This window comes from Chaetodon auriga, chromosome 6 (assembly GCF_051107435.1).
Source record: "Chaetodon auriga isolate fChaAug3 chromosome 6, fChaAug3.hap1, whole genome shotgun sequence".
NCBI classification, from domain to species: Eukaryota; Metazoa; Chordata; class Actinopteri; order Chaetodontiformes; family Chaetodontidae; genus Chaetodon; species Chaetodon auriga.
Window position 1 is genome coordinate 21,453,897 of NC_135079.1, and position 17,121 is coordinate 21,471,017.

A 17,121-nucleotide genomic window follows, 5' to 3' on the forward strand; every position below is an offset into this window, starting at 1 on the left:
ATCAAATTTGGGAGGTGTATTAGAGAGTGTCACCAAATTTCTAGGTTTGATGCTATTCTGCTGGGCGATTTGGAGCCATGACCTCAGTATTTCTAAAATCCAAGGTTGTTCTTGTGTCCTCTTTGTGACATAAAACATAAAAGCTCTCTTTACTCATTACTTCAAAAGACTGGCAGAAATGTTACAGCTGTACCCACTTTTATTAATTCCAGGATTCTGTCTGTGTCCTTGGATGTTTTCAATGTGCGGTAAGCCCTCAGAGCTCCTGTACATCTTGTGATAATGGCAGGAAACACTCAAATTGAACCACTAGATGACAGAGATGCCCTGCAGCCCTGCAGGCTTATATAATTCTCCCAGTGGTCTTATATTTATATTAGAACCATTTGAGTTGATTGTGTGTGTGGTTTATGTGTGTGGCTGTTTGTGTGTGTGAGTGTTTCCATGCCTGAGGAGCAGCGAGGGGACCATTTACAGGCCTCCTGTCATTATAGCAGGATAGATTAACACCTATTGCAGTAAGTACTTTACCCCAGTTTACCTTATTGGGTAGTGAGGCCAAGAAGACTGTAGTTTAAGACAGACTACGTGTTATTGTGAAGAAACAAAGAGCCAGACAGAATAAAACCAGCCTAATCACTCACATGCACACGCAAGCACGCACGCACACACACATGCACAGGATTAGACCAAATAATCCCAAACAAAACATGTGAGCCAGTAATCCCAATAATTTAGCATATGGTGGGAAAATCTGTGCATAACTTGGTAATGACAACAATATGCTGGCTGACGCATCATGGGTAAAGACGAGATCTATTTCTAGTTATCAATTAACAAACAGTGCAGGGAGGGTCTTCACGACCCTTCACACAAGAACGTTTTCCAAATCTTAACTGAATTTCTGTGTATGATATGAAAATGCACCTTGAAATGTATTTAAAAGTAACACAAATGTATTTGAGAAACACTTGTGTGTCGCATTTGGTTATAATCCTCTTCTTGTTTTTAGACATAATTTCTAAATGAAGTCCTGAGATTTTTGCCTGTAGTTTTTGCTGTCATAGCAAAAACTACAAGATCCAATTTTGGCTCAGTTTGGGCCCACCTGCTGTCCACAGTCACACCTTGTTATAACCTAAAATGCCGCATGATCCAAAGAGCTTTATGGTAACATTACAGAAAATGTCCAAGCCCTTTGCCTGTGATTGGGAGCTAAAACAAAGTGGAGGCTGTGTGACTTCTCCCAGCACTGTCTCCTGTCCTGTCTGTGTTTCTGATCCGAGCTTGCGCACTGAGCGCCTCCATTGTCTGGCCAGTAGCAGCAGCGGCGGCGGCGGCGGAGCGGAGAGCAGCGGAGCGCCCATCTGAGCGCAGGGGAGCGGCTTCACTGTGACCCCGATCTGCGGGGACAAAGCGACCGCTGGTTGGAGACCACCGGACCGGACAGACAAGCGCGGACAGCGACGTCATTTTTATTTATTTTTTATTTTTGGGTCAAAGACAGATCGTCGTTTTTTGGCGGTCAGACAGACAGCAACAGTTGTCACGATGTCTGAAATCAGATGAGGCGCGAGCAGCGGAGTGAACACTGCGGTGCTGCTGTGATCCGGGCCGGGCGGGATAAACGTGTTGCTGCCGCGTCCCGCCTGCAAAGATACAGCCGTGTTAATCAGCTGGAAGAGCGAGGGGAGCGCGCCGTGCATCTGTTTGTCATTCCGGGCTTTCGGCGTCATTCGGCTCGTCAGCCATCCCCCCGGTTGTGTCGAGGTTTGGTCTGCGGCTGAGGTGAATCCAGACGTCAGGGCGGGCTCATGTTCCGCTCAGCAGGGAAACGGGCTGTTGCGTCTGCAGAGAGTCAGAGCTGACGAGCCCGCTGAGACACACGGACAGACAGGCAGGCAGGCAGGCCGAGAGACAGACAGGAGCGAGGGGAGGGGGGCGACAGCCTGTTTCGGCTCTCTCTCCCCTTTGCGGATCGAGCCGAGCCCCCTCCTGTTTCCACCCAGAACCCCCACCCACTTGCCTCCCGCTTTGCATGGGGGGAAAGCAGAGCACAGCGGGTCGGCCCCGGGGTGCTTTTCCCGGTGTCTCTACGGATGACAGCGCGGTGCCACCCTCGGCCCACTTCGGCCACTACCGGCCGAGCGGCACCATGGGCCTAAGGAGCCGCTCGGTGAGCTCCGTGGCCGGGATGGGCATCGATCACAGTCCCGCCGTGCCCTTCGGCTTCTACACCCCAAGAGGGACGGACTCGGATCGAGCCGGAGGGGGGTCAGGGGGCACTACCGCCGCCCCACACGGTACCGGCTACCAGGACACTGGGGGCGGAGGGCACCACACGGACGGTGTGCTCTATCTGGGGTCCCGGGGGTCGCTGGCTGACACCTTGCCCCTGCACATCGCACCCCGCTGGTTCAGCGCGCACAGCGGTAAGGACAGTCTACTCTGCACACACACACACACACACACACACAGACGCGCGCGCAGATACACAGTTGTGTCCCATCACTTTTGGGGACATCACATAGACTTACCCTAGCCGTTAATCCCAGCCTTAACCCAAGTCATCGCACTAAAATTCAATGATTTAGGCTGTGGGGACTTGCATTTTCTTCCCCCACAATGTGACTGCCTACAGATTTACATCCCCACAATCTGAGTAATACATGGCCACACACACAGAGACACACACACACAGACACACACACGCAAACACACACACACACACACACATCAGGTAAAATCTGGGTGACACTGAAGGATTAATCATAAGAGAAAAACACATAAAGTATTCCCCTGGACAGCAGCTCCCACAGACAGACACCTACGATCACGCACACCTTGTTTACCTACAGGTAGGAATGACACCAATGCGGTGTCATTAAATCTCACTGCTGTGAAAGGAAGTTTTTCGGCCAGCCTGAGGATGCTCTCAGGAAGAGAAAGACAACCAAAACACAGAAAAAGGTAGCTCTAGGCTTAAACAGAAAAAAGCTGACCTGCGTGTAAAACAATACGTTTCCCTGTGGCTGTCGCCCTGTGTTGGCTGAGGTGGGTAAAAGACACAGTACCAGTTGAAAACAGGGGGGGTGGATACAAATCTGCCTCTTAACTCAATACTTACAGGCTTTGGATTCTACAGCTTCAGTTGAAGCTGAAGTAAAAAATCTAAGAATGATCAAACACCAGTTTTGGTCAAACACTCGCATGAAAGTGCTGTCAATAGGTCATTTTATCAAATGAGGGAAACGTGTGTGTGTGTGTGTGTGTGTGTGTGTGTGTGTGTGTGTGTGTGAGAGGGAAATTGGATTTGGTGAACATAACATTGCAGGGTGTGCTCCGTCTTGACTGTCACCGCTGCACTGTCTGCATAGGTCATTCCTTGTGTGAAATGACACTAATAAGCCTGCTGCCAAATCTGGCTGAGTCAATTAGCCTGGCGATTAGAGAGGAGGAAGGGAGGGAGGAGAAATGGGAGAAGGAAGGAGGAAAAGAGATGGAGGAAGGTGAGGCATGGAAGGAAGGAGGAAAAGAGGAAGGGAGGGAGAGGATGAAGAGAAGGGTTGTGGGGGGTTGTTCATGCTTATCATCAGCTTACCGCTCGCTCCACAATATGTTTCTCTGTGTGACTGAACCTGTCAGGCCATCGAGTACACGCCTACACCTGCTCACACACAAACACATATATGTAGGTACACGCACGCACACAGACAAATCCTTCGCCACATGGCCACAGCTGGTTCTCTTCCAACTGCACATATAGAAACACGCACAAACACTCAGCAATAGTCCCCGAGGAAGATTATACATACGCTCCTTCTCTCTCGCACACACTCTCAAACACACACATGCATGCACACACACAAAGCAGGCTCAGCCAGGTCCCCAGGCTCTCATTACCAAAGCCCTGACTGGCTCGCAGCAGGAGAACAGCAAGTTGGACGTCAACATCTCAGCTGTTTTTCTCTGCCTACATTGCCTAGCGACTCTGATGTACTCTCATGTCAGTGGGTGGAACAGAGTCTGAGAGGTGAAGCCAGCGAAAGATCGCAAAAATTTAAGAAGGTGCACGTGTTAGAAAGAGAGGCCGTCGGAAAATAGCAGATATACAGGAAACACCCGCACGTTTATGACTAAATCCCCTTGATGGACTCAAAGTAGCGTTGTAGCAAAGTTAAGACATTTTTGGGTGTGCTACTGCTATTGGACCGTCATATGGGCGTGGTCAGCTGTTAGCTTGTTGTGGCTAAAAAGGTGAGGCTAGCAGCAGCCACATTGCAGGAAGTTATACCAACATGAAGGCAAGCAGGAAAAAAGAATACACAGCACATTTAAACATTCAAAGAGAGAGACGCTGCACACCTAAGCCTCACGCAAGATCACATAAAAAAAAGAGAGACAGCCCATCATGATGAGTGACAAGTGCTGGGCCGAGAACTGGACCATCTGAGGGGGAAGAGGGCATGACTGACAATGCTCTTCCTGTCTCTGTGAGAAAACTTGCACCTTCAATCGGTTATACTGTTTCTCAGTGTTGGAATATGTGTGCACTCAAGGGTAGAGGCAGATAAGCTTACAATACACACTCTAAAGGATCTGATGAAGGTCACTCTGACCGAAATGTCACATCTTTAATGCTGTAATAAAAGATTGGTTGCCCCTTTCATCCATCTAGACCTCTGCTCTGACTGCTTAGCCTGACCTTTTATTTCACTTGTGACTCCGGCAATGTTCCTCTCACAGGGGTTTTCTGGTGGTGTATGAGATTTTCTCGAAAGTCCAGCTGCCTTAGGATGCATTCGGGAGGACAAGAACGCTGTGTTAAAAAATCCAGGGTCCTCATTTATTTCACTGAAAGCACTGCGTTGGCACAGTGGGGCGCCACTGCAAAGGGCTCCAGCAAGAAAAGGCATGTAGTCTGTCAAAAAAATTTCATCCCGATTCACTTTTAGCTGCACGACAGAGCTTTGCCATCTGGGAATGCATTGCGTTGGCCAGTCCTGTAAGTCAAACCACTGTATACATATTAGGAATGTTGTAGAATATCTAGTAGCATTGTGCTAATTATGCTGCAAATATAGGAGATAAAGTGAAAATGATCCCAGATGTGACAACTCTCCAGGCACTGTGCAGTAGGAGTGTAGGAGTGTGTTTGCATCCTGAGCTGTTTGCTACAAGACAGTCTGTCCTGTACAAAACTCTGGGACACTGGTATGAACCTAAATTACTGTCAAATAAGCCTAAATCTCTCTAATTAGGTTCATGTCTTAGTGTTTGGAGAACATTTAAAAAGTGAATTCCACTTGCAAAGCTTTGGTAGTGGTCAGTTGTTGTCTGTTAGCTAAACTGTGCTTGTCATGTCAGCCCCTGGATGGGTAACTTGTGTTGGACTGGCTCGTGAAAATGAGAAACCAGATCTGGAAGAACCGTCTGTATCATTTAGATTAATGGCAGACCGATTATTTGGTCAGCTGATTAATTTGGCTGATATCTGGTATTTGGAGATATTTGGCATTGGCTGATGGTGGTACTGACAAGGGAGATTAAACCAAAATATTCTGCAGATGCAATATAAGTTTTTTGGTTTTCAAATATTTCTTTAAGTCAAATATGTGAATAATGCATTAGTGTTAAATAAATGAACTCTCGATAGCTGCTGAGCGGGGTGTTACTTTCACTTTCAGCCATGCTTGTTGTTATGTGTATAACATCACTACGTCTGCCCATCGGTATTTTGCCATAATCATCATATGAATTTTCTTTTATCGTAGTAAAATTCTACTGGTATTATCATGAATGATATGCTATGGTACACTGCTAATGGTAAATTTAATTCAGTTACAACTAACAGCAGATAAAACAACTATAACCTTAGAAATATGGTCTCTTCAGGAGTGTATGTGTTAAAATAAAAGACCCACACTCTAAAGATCAAGTTGAACATTGTGTCTGTAAGGCCGACGGCTGCTTCTCTCTAGCCTGGTTTGGTCTATTACTAAGGCATGATCACACCTGGTTAGAGTAGTACCAAACCCTGGAGCTTTTCAGTTTGCATTTCAAATGGCAAACAACTAGAGTGAGACCTGGCTGAGAGGGAGGTGTTTCAGTACACTTCCAAACCAAATCTGTTGGGACAGATGCAGCTGTGATCCCACCCAGCTATAAGAAGGACAGGCTAATGTGAATTTGACACAAGAAACACGCTTAGGTTGTTATTGTTCAACATAGGAAAACCCCCTGTTTTCACAGACTCAATGAAAAGCCATCAATTATTTATTGAGAATCTCCCTCCACAAACACTGGGATAATCTTTTATTAAATATGAAAACCACAACAGGCACGGTACTCACACTTTCAACAAATGCAGAACTCAACCTATGTGATGTTTCATGCTTGTTTATGCTCGAATAAATCCCTTTTGTGAACCATGAAAATGTTGCGCTCCCTTTGGAAATATGGTTTTCATACAAAGCCTAACAAAGTGGTGCACAAGTACAACAGTTAGCCAGATGTTTGATTTGCTTCAGATATTTCAGTTAGTATCTTGACATTATTTTCCACATCATGTCATTTTAAGTGTAGAGAAATCACATTGCGTCAACTGTTGTTCCAAGTGTACAATGGCTCTGTAGATTTTATAATACATTTTCTGATCTCTCACAGCCATTTCCGAATGCTACTCAAGTTAACCTGCACACATTTAAAAGTCATTTTAAAAGTCAGTGAACATCATGCTCATTTTGATCTTTGCCATTAATGTACTGAAAGTGCAGACAGCATTGAAATGTGCATTTTTGTATTGTTGTCTTATTTGTCTGAATTTATTTATTTTAGCCTTTGGATCAGACTACAATGCAGTTGGAGAAGATAGAAGACACAAACTGTGGTTCTAGCCAAAGATCCAGTGATAAATGAAAATTCAAAGTGCATGTTGCTCCTCTTCTCTGAAGCATCTCTTTGGTCAGATTGCATTGATCTAGATTGAGATTTTACCTGAAAATATAGTCTGAAGAAAAGCATGTATGTAATATGCTACTTTTCTCATGAATTTGGCCCCCAGTTTGGTTTGTGGACATAAAATGACTGGGCAGCACAGTGATGCAGTGATTTCTGTTGTGATTGCTGCTGTATTTCTTCCATCATCATTCACTGTCATTGTTGTGGTGAACAGGAAAGCTTGGTGTACAGAGTCAGACATATAGGACCTAAGGGGTTTTGTAGTGACCCAGCCCTAAGTATTCAAGTTAGTCCCAAGCATTGTTGTTAGACAAAAATGGTCGGAGTGGTGGTTTCCCGTCAGAAACAATTCATTTGATAACTTAATTAAATCAAGTGAGGCTGCAGATGCAATAATAATTTGAATTGCTCTGGTCAGTATTCTTGCACCAGCAGTGCTTAAAGGTCCAGTGTGCAGGCTTCATTGACATCTAGCAGTGAGGGTCTAGATTGCAACCAAATGATGTTTAGGAGAACCAACAGTGGCTATGAAAGGTTCTCTGTAGAGCCAGTGTTTGGTTTGTCTGTTCTGGGCTACTGTACAAACATCCAGGGTCAGAGCAGTCAGAGCTGAAACATGGCGGTACAAGGTTGTTAGCAGTGATGAGACATTAAATTCAGATGGAGGGCGGGAAGTGAAAACCGCAATGGATGAGATGGAAGGAAGTTCTTACTGTGCTAGTTCAGATGAAGTTACGAGAAAAAGGTATTTAACTGAACTGAAAATTCAGATGTACTCGACTCTAGAAACCAAGAGAAAGCAGACCAAAGTATGGAGGCATGCAACTTTTGTGTTAGCGGTTGGGTCCTCGACCTCTGCACCAAGGTGCTCTGTAATGACTGTTAGTTCATTTTTCCTAGGGTGACTAGCTTTTATTGTGGATTAACCAAGCGGCAAACATTCAGCGCTGCGGTGCTGAATGTTGACATTTACATTATAGTTGTTTGTTAGGTCAACCACCAAGTGTTGCTTGTAGCTATTACCTAACAGTTAAAGTTACATCATTTCAACCATTATCCAACTCGGCTCCTCTTGACTGCAGACGCTTAACAAGCCATTTTTCCAGCATTATCCGGTCAATTTTGTGCATTTTTCACCGTTATGAACAACAACCTTTGGTACTCCATAAAAGCTCCTCGTGGTTTCTCGGTTTGATCGATTTGAGCAACCGTAAACGACGCGAAACATCGGCATTTTGAGTGTGTGTGTTATTGTGCTTTCTATGCAGAAAATCACTTCTTGCCATGATATGGTACACTCCTAGTGGTAAATATAATTCAGGTACAACGCACAACACAGAATACAACTAAAACCTCAGAAATATGGCATCTTCAATGGGGTTGGTGTTGGAGGGGGCTAGGGTGCGCCCTAGTAGCCTAATGTGACCGTGTGGAGGACAATTATAACCCGCTGACAAAGGAAGGTCTATAGATCGACAACATTCTTTCTGCTGCTACGCACAAGGACTGTAATTGATCATTATCTAATCAGTAACCTTAATGCTCAGACGCTTGATTTATACTCTGAGAAGAAATCTTGACTGTACCAATATGTTGTCATGTGGAGGGTTTGTTAGAGGAAGAGTAAAAGTCATCCTCAGACCTTGACCCTTGAATTGTCATATTCATTAAGTGGTTGCTGTTGATATAGGGAGGAACTGTTGTTGACATAGTTACCCACCTCAACACGCACACACACACCCACACACACAAACACACACATTCTTAGATGGATTCCCAGAAGACACTCATCGCTGCTGTACTGACGCTTCAGTCTTTCCACTCGTCTGTAAAATGGCTGTTAATCAAGCAGGCCACAGGTGTGTCTCCCACTGTTTGCCCTTGGGAGGTTGTTGTGTGCGTTTGCATGTGTGTGTGTGGACATGGGCTACTCACATTGTGGGGACATAAATTTGTTTACACAGTCACATTACATGGACTCGTCTTCCTTATGGGGACATTGCAAGTCTCCATAATGTAAATCATTCAGTTTTATGGTGAAGACTTGGGTTGAGGTTAGGGTTAGGGTTAGGGTTAGGCGAGCAGTGGTTATGGTTCGGGTTGGTCTTCAGGAACTGGATGTTAGTCTATGTAATGTCCCCAGAAATGATGGACACGTGGCAGTGTGTGTGTGTGTGTGTGTGTGTCTGTAGACGAGAGATGAGGGAGGACAAAGAAGACTCAAAATCATCGTCGCAAGGAACAGAACAGATTGTCTCTTTAAAATTCAAGACAAAGGCTGATGGTAATGCAGAAGAGAGGGGGAGAGAGAGAGAGAGAGAGTGTGTGTGCGTGTGTGTGTGTGTGTGTGTGTCTGGGTATGTGTGCTGATGAACATCCATTCAGATGTTAAGAGATGCGTTTACTAGGCTAATGTTAATCACGACACAGACCAGTAAGAGTCTTGCAGTTGCATTTGTAATGTAACCTTATGTGGTCTCGCCTTGAGATTGCATCCAGCACACACACACACACACACACACACACACACACACACACACACATACACACACACACACACACACACACACACGCACACACACATGCAGAGAGCAGCAGCAGTCAACTTGACTCTTCCTCTCATCCATCTTTGGTCCGGTGCAGGTAGAGGTCAAACAAACCACGCTGGGGCGCATTAAATGGCTGTTGTTGGGTTCAGGAACATGAATGGCTTTGAGGATTTAGTATTCATTCATGTTTTCACAACAGCTTTATCTTGTGTTCCGTTTCCATCTCACTACACGTCTGCTGTGAGGAATCATAGTCCAATTCAATGTTGTGTCTGATTATTGTGAAATAATTTTGCTCCAATGATGAAAGAAATATATGTGATATCCATCTCAAGTTTTAAATCAAGTACTTAAGTAAAATTCTGATTCTCAAGTTCAGGGAAAGGGTTTCTATGACATACAAGAATAATATTCAGCTTTGTGTCACAGCAGTCCTTTTGATTTTGAGGTCCAGTATTTTTCTGCATCTGACAAAGAGGGACTATTATTATTATTATTATTATTATTATTATTATTATTATTATTAGAGCTGGGATGATGTGCTTATCTCCTGTTATGATGCTATCACAATACATAACCCTTCTTCTTCTTTATTATTTTAACACAGCAGTGATATGGAAATGAATATCGTCAAATACCAATGTTTTGTCTCGTCTATCAGTGTCTCATACAAACACACAACCAAAAGTGAAACCTAACTGTTGCAGTGGCTCTGAATCATGGTTTTTTAACCACCTGGCTCATTCCTCAATTTTGTTTGGAACCTAATATTGGTGGTTGGTTGATGAGAGTCTGGTGTTTCCATAACAGAGAAAACAGGAAGCGCTGCAAGTGGCAAGGCTCGATAGTAAATAGCTGAGCGTTGCCTGTATGAGCAAACCAACATGTGTGTTGGCTAAAGCTACTGCAGACTATGAATTACAGCTTGGCTGGAGTACATCTTTGACAAGTCAGTGCTTGGTTGATACTACGTTTGGTAAAGAATGTACAACTCAAACTTTATCCAAAAATGATTGAAGTTAAGTAACAGAAACCAAGCTTTGTTACATCACATAGCTTTTCCTTGGTCATGTATGCAGAAGGTTTTTGTGATTCTTAATTGCTTTAATTAGTCCCAATGTTCCACATCTGGTGTCAGTGAGAAGTTTGAAAGGCTGGCCACTTGGAGAGGGTTTGAACCTGGAGACCTGCCACTAAAGGCTGGAGTCCCCATAATTAATATGTGAAAAAACAGACAGATGTGACAGAGTGAATAGCCCGGAAGAGAGAGAGAGAGAGAGAGAGAGAGAGAGAGAGAGAGAGAGAGACTGGCTGAATGAATCATTAAAGGAAACAGACAGAGAAGAATAAATCAGCTCATTGTGGTGGGGTATCACTGTGATGGAACTGAAGGAAGCGGCAGGCAGGCAGACAGAGCTGCGATGTGGTGAGGCCAATTAAACTCAATTCAGTCACCTTTTCACACTGATACAAAGCATTATAACCTAAACTGATAGTATAAACCATCGATTCTCAGCCAGGGATACACGGACCTCTACTCAACTAATTTAAGAAAAATACAAATTCTGATTTAATTTGAAAGAATATATCCACATAATGACAAAATTAACAGCCAAATAGGATTAGACATTGATTTGACAGATTGATCTTTAGTATGCTTACAGTGTCAGCGTGAGCTACGGGACGCATCACCAACCTGACTCAATTGTCAAAGCTAAAACGGTCAAACGTAATGGATAAATGGTTAAAAATTAGCTAAAAGTAATGGACAAATGGTTGAAATAGTGAGCCAACAGTAATGAATACATGGTTACAGTGCTAATGTAAAGTAAATGGTAAACTGTTGATGTGGCTAACAGTAATTGATAAAAGGTTGAAATAGTTATGTGGTTATATATGGTTGACATGTCCAGCTTCTGTGGTCGTGGTTGGAATGAAAGCTTGACCAAACTGACCTTAACATTGAAGATCCAATTTCATGAAAAAGGTATGGCAACAGATGGACTTTTTTGAAATGAAAGGTGTTCAAATCCAGTTTAAACTCAGTTGATATTCAAACAATTTGAGCATGATTGTTGGTGTCAGTGAGGGGGTCCTGGAGCTCATCTGACAGGACTTTGGAGGTACGTTGTTTTGTTAATGTACTAAAAGACAGTCAATCAGAAGATATGAACAAAGAGGCAGATGGATGGATCATACCCCAACCCAAACACAAATAACCGACTGTACTGTACAACCCAGTGCTTTAGCAAGCCTGTGATCATTATATCCATCAGTCAAACTCCGTCATCCCTCAGAGCAACAGGCCTCCCCTCCGCCCTCCTGCCTCTTTATTGACACATCCTGTCAATACAGCATCAGTGCTTAATCAATACAGCATTTTCACTCTTTTTCTGACCAACAAGTGTAATCCCTGCTCACCTTAGCTGCCAGTTCCCCAGTGGTACTTTGCAAGTGGAAGAGCCTTTTTAACACTTAATTACATTGCCTGTTTGAATAGGACGGAAAAGAATAGAACTCAGTGCAGTTCAGTGAGGCCTTTGCAGATGAGTCACAATTCTCACGGCACCCACAACTGGTGCCATCACTCAGGTCCATTTGTAACGTGATTGAACAGCGGTGATGGGTCAATTCACTAATCGATTGTTCATTTGAACAGTACTTTTAAGCGGGCGAGTTGAATCTGTTCATTGCAGTAACTGAATCAGATTCTCAGATCAGTTAAGCCTCTGTGGTTGGATTGTAACGTAACACATTTGAAATATAAAGCAAGCATTCGGGACAAAGACAGTTGCCACTTCAATGCTTTAGTCAGCCACATTTGCCAACTCCCCCTTTGTTCCCTCTTTGTTGTTATCTGACAGCCAAACAAGATGCTTCTGCGCTTCATCGTGCCAGCGTGATAGATGTACTGTGGGAATCCTTCAGGGTGTGGATTAGTCATTCAGTTGCTTACATCATTCTTGTGGACTGAACACATAGTACAGTACAGTACAGTACAGACCAGAAAGATGTAATCTAGTTTAGAGGTCAGTAGATCACTGTTATGTACGTATGTAGACTGAACAAACTGCTGAGTCACAGACACAATCAAGCCAGAAATTTCGGCTTTTGCAATTCATAGAGAAAACATTTTTAATGAAGCATCAGTATTTTGGCTGCTTTGGGGCAGTGGGAGAACATGGAAACAGAAGGACATGTTATGATGAATTTCTGAACAGTTGTGAACATGAAAAGCTTTTCTTTCCAATGGTCTCAGAGCGACAATAACATTGATTCTTTCTGGTTTTTAGGTCTTTATCTTTATCATTATTGAGTTACCGGAAGAGGAAGTGTCTCCAGTGGTCTGATGACATCAATTTAAGAGAGACATCCTGATACATTTTTGCATTAAATCAAATCAAATAAATTTCAAGTGGTAATGGATGGATAATGAGGACAAACAAGCACAGCATTTTTATCTACACACAATGATGTTACATGTTGGTACAGTCACAGTTAGTGCTGATGATGTTGATGCCATCTCGTCATCGTCTTAGTCATGCAGTAAAAGCTTGTTGACGAACATGTTACATCATAGTTTTTGTTAACGAAAGTAAGGCTTGAGTGATGAAAGTGAACTAAAACAGTAAGTCGTGGGCTGTAAAACAAAAACAATCAGATAAAAGAGGCTAAAATGCTCTGTGGAGCTGAGGGGAGGTTAGGTGATAATCTCTGTGGGCTCGTCACCATGAACGTCTCCTTCCACAGTGAACACAGTCATTTCATCTGTAGTTGATATAAAACCATTGGCTAGTTCACAGTTTTAGTAAATATACTGCCTCTGTGATTGCGTGTGTCTTGTTACATATACTTGTGGATATGTGTACATTTCAGGTGTTAAAGCAAAACATTGCTTTTGACCGTCTTCATCTTCTTTGAATCAAAGTTCCACAAAACATGATGTGACCTGTTTTTGGCGGCAATATTCAGTCAGATCTGGCAGTGAGTAAACTGAGAAAATCAAATTTCCTCTTCCCTTCTATCAGTGTTGGGGTTCTCATTTTCTTCTCTATGTTACTCTTCTGTGTGTCTCTCACACACAGAGATTAAATTTGTTGTTTCTGCGGTTTGTGCAAATTCACAATGGTTATTTTCAAATCAAAGTACACATCTTGGTTGGTGATCCAGTCATAGCATGGTGTGTGTGTCAGCAAAATAGTGCTAGTTAGATAAGCAAATGTAGCATCTCACGAAAAAGTGGCTCTGTTTAAACATTTCAGTCACACTGTGCATTCTGACACGCACAGGTGTAATTAATAATACTAATCATAGATGTGTTCCATGAAGGTGTCCCAGTGTCAGCGGCCTGGCATTGTTCATGCTGGCTCACTAACAGCTGAGTAGAATGAAGCCATCGTTAGTGTTATCAGAGACACCTGTGCTTTTCCTGCTGACACAAGTCATATTGTCTAATTCAGGGTTTTTCCTGCACAGAGGCAACTTGCAAGGCTTAGAGCAGCACCAAAATAATAAAAACTGAGAATGAAAATAGCAATTCAGATCCTCCCAGAACGTGTTTAATAGCAATTCATCAAACAACTGTTGAACAAGCAGAACATAAACTTGAACACATCTTGCAGCAGTTAACTCATGCACAGCTGCTATATTTTACACCGGGGCTAACGCTTGATGAGCCAGATGAGCTGCATTGTTTTGACTCCGCCTGAATGCTCCATTGTGAAGCTAGCTAATGATTGTCATAGAAATAGAAGCCGTTTCATTTCTGGTGAAAATCTGAAAAAATGCTGAATTAAAACCGCAGTGCACTTTTTGCGTCATGTCCTGCCTCCTGCACGCTTCCGCTGATATCCCTTGATAAAGGAGCGTGCTAAGAGCGACACTCAAACAGGTTGCGCCATCGACACGTGACACAAACACAAACAGTGTGCAGTGGTGCAGACGGTGACAGGTTGGCACAGTGCGACAGCAGAGTGTGGAGATATGTCTGGCTATGCTAGACTAGCTTGCCAATACAGCAACTTTTTGGGTTAGGTCGAATACAGTGAAAGTTACTTTACTGAACATTGGGGACTGTGAAATTACCATTAGTATCTACTACCGAAGCCTTTTATCAAGATGCATTTTTTGGCTGTTTTGCCCATCAGTAACTGTACACAGACAGATTGTGCCTACTGTCACGCGTAGTCATCCCTCAAAGGCCCATTCTGAACCTGCAAAAAAACACTGTAATTATGAAATAAGTTACAATAAACAGGAACGTCCTCATTATGCCCCCACTGAATGAAAACCATCTCTCTCCTCCCTTTTTTTGCTTTAAAGACTGCTTTTTTTTAAAGAAATCTAGAGGCGACAGTCCCTGAGTCCATGGGAAAAAAAACAATTTCACACTTCCACAAGCACACACACACACAGGCGTACGCAAAAAAGTATTGTACTCATACACATGATAGACACATGGACACACACACAGGCGCGCACACATCATCGTCGGCTTAAACCGGGGTGGAGGGTGAACTGATGACTCTTTTCACAGCGCTGCGTGTAATCTACTGCCGGCGAGTTCACTCACCCATCTGAGGTGCAAAGCAATTACTCAGCAACCCCATTACTTCCTCTGTCCCCCCGTCTGTGTGAGCGCACGTATGCATGCTATTGTTCTCAGATTACAGAACACACATAAGCAAATCTTCCACTTCTATACACGCATGCTTTTCATGTAAATGTAAATAGTGACGAAAATTAATTACACAAATGGTAACTCTTGTTTTACTTTAGCTGCTCCTCACGGATTATGTTCATTCCGACACTAACTATGAACTTAGATTAATATGACAGATATTGAGGATTTGTCAGCACTGAGCGGAAGTGATTCACTCTCTGGCTGTCAGGGTTCTGTCTGATAGAGCACAATCAGCTTCTGAGTAAACGGAGCTAGTTTGTCTGTAGAAAAAGACAGTTTAGCTCACATTTACAGCGTTTGAAATTGAGTATTTGGTTAGTTATATAGTTATATAGTAGTCCATTTATGTTGATGCTGGAAATTCACGTCTGACAAGAAAAGTTTTGACATCTGATGAGAACACAACTGACAGCTCTGCACTGCTTCTGTTGGCATTAGCTTGTGCTAATGTTACCCATCTGAAAATGACATGGAGCAAGCCAGATGTTTATGAAGACAAAGATTCACCACCCAGATTGTCTTTTTAACATTGAGACACTGTTTTTTTCCAAACATCCAGATGATGCAAAGTGGTGGTTCTTTCTTGGGGAAACCATACACAGGATACAGCAACTCATGGAATAAAATCTTTCAAATCATCATTTAGAAAATGAGAAATAAGAGAAATAATAAGTCATACAAGCTGTTGGCCTGGACAACATACGTGGCCAGCTTTTGTGATAATACACAACATAATGTCCCAATAAAGCAACACTTTTGAATAAGTTAGTTTAGCCTGTTAGAGTTAGTTGTAGCATGTTGCTGTTGTCTTCTAGTTTAAAGTTTCGGCAGCTGTAACAGAGTTCACTTGGATTCAAGGATGAACTGATTAGAGTTTAGTGGTCAAAGGTCAAGATCACTGTAACCTCACAAAATACAATTTTGACTATAACTCAAGAATTCATATGCTATTTATGACAACATTTCACACAAATGCCTTACAGGGTAAATGATGAAGTGATGACATTTTCTATCCAAAAGTTCAAAGGTCAGATGGTGCCGAGTTGAAGATGTGTCTATTTTTTCACTTTTGCAGCAACATCCATATTTGAAGTACTGTCGCTCAAAAGTGACCACAGACTTAAATAAACGCTGCTAAGGCACAGTCGGAAACAAAAGCCTTTATAGGCTGTATTCTCCAACACAGTTCTACTCCAGAAGCCTTGCGATGAGCACAAACACAGTTCATTCTGGTATAGAGAATGATTAGAAGTCTGAGGCCTGAAATAAGTCGTCCTCGCTGCTGCTGCTGCTGCTGTGTTTGCATCATCAGGTTAAGGATTTGGAGGGATGAAAAGAGCCTTCCTACCAGATACACATTATTGACAAGTGTACAATAGCGTCCATAGGCGTACTCTGACATATACGTGGAGACAAGGCTGAAATCAGTGAAGTGCTCCTTTAAGCACAGAAATAAATCAGCACAGATCCTCCCACACGTACTGCAATAGCACACACAAACGAATAAAAAAAACAGCGCTGAAGCGTAACGTTCGTGGGACACACGGGGACACACAGGCACAATTAGAGCGACTCCCTTCCATACAGTCGGGTGTTGTGGCTGGATTTCACGGCCGAGGGTTTCAGGAACACAGGGATTGGGGGAACATCTGTGCCGCTGAACTGGTTGCAGGATTCGAGAATATAGGTCAACACTGCAATTTATTTCTGTTTCCTCTGCCTCTCTCTCTCTCTCTCTCACACACACACACACATATTCATGCTCTCCCCATCTTTCTTTGTCTCTTTCCTCCCTATTAACTCAGCGCAGTGCATACACAGACAAGGCCTATAAGTAGAGGTGCACATAACAGGTATGCACGTACGCATGCGTGACAGTCTGAAATATGTGATGTCCAGCAAACGCCTTTGCCTATCAGGCAGCAACTG

At 43.3% G+C, this 17,121-nt stretch overlaps 1 protein-coding gene across 1 annotated transcript in view; it reads left to right on the forward strand.

The window, feature by feature from the left end:
- Window positions 1-1,293: 1,293 nt before the first annotated feature.
- The window catches only part of znrf1 (zinc and ring finger 1), a 58,601-nt gene continuing 42,773 nt past the window's right edge, over window positions 1,294-17,121 (forward strand). Inside the window, exon 1 of the mRNA XM_076732910.1 lies at window positions 1,294-2,432. Coding sequence (XP_076589025.1) covers window positions 2,039-2,432 — 394 coding nt within the window. The 5' untranslated portion in view covers window positions 1,294-2,038. The remainder of the gene's footprint in view (window positions 2,433-17,121) is intronic.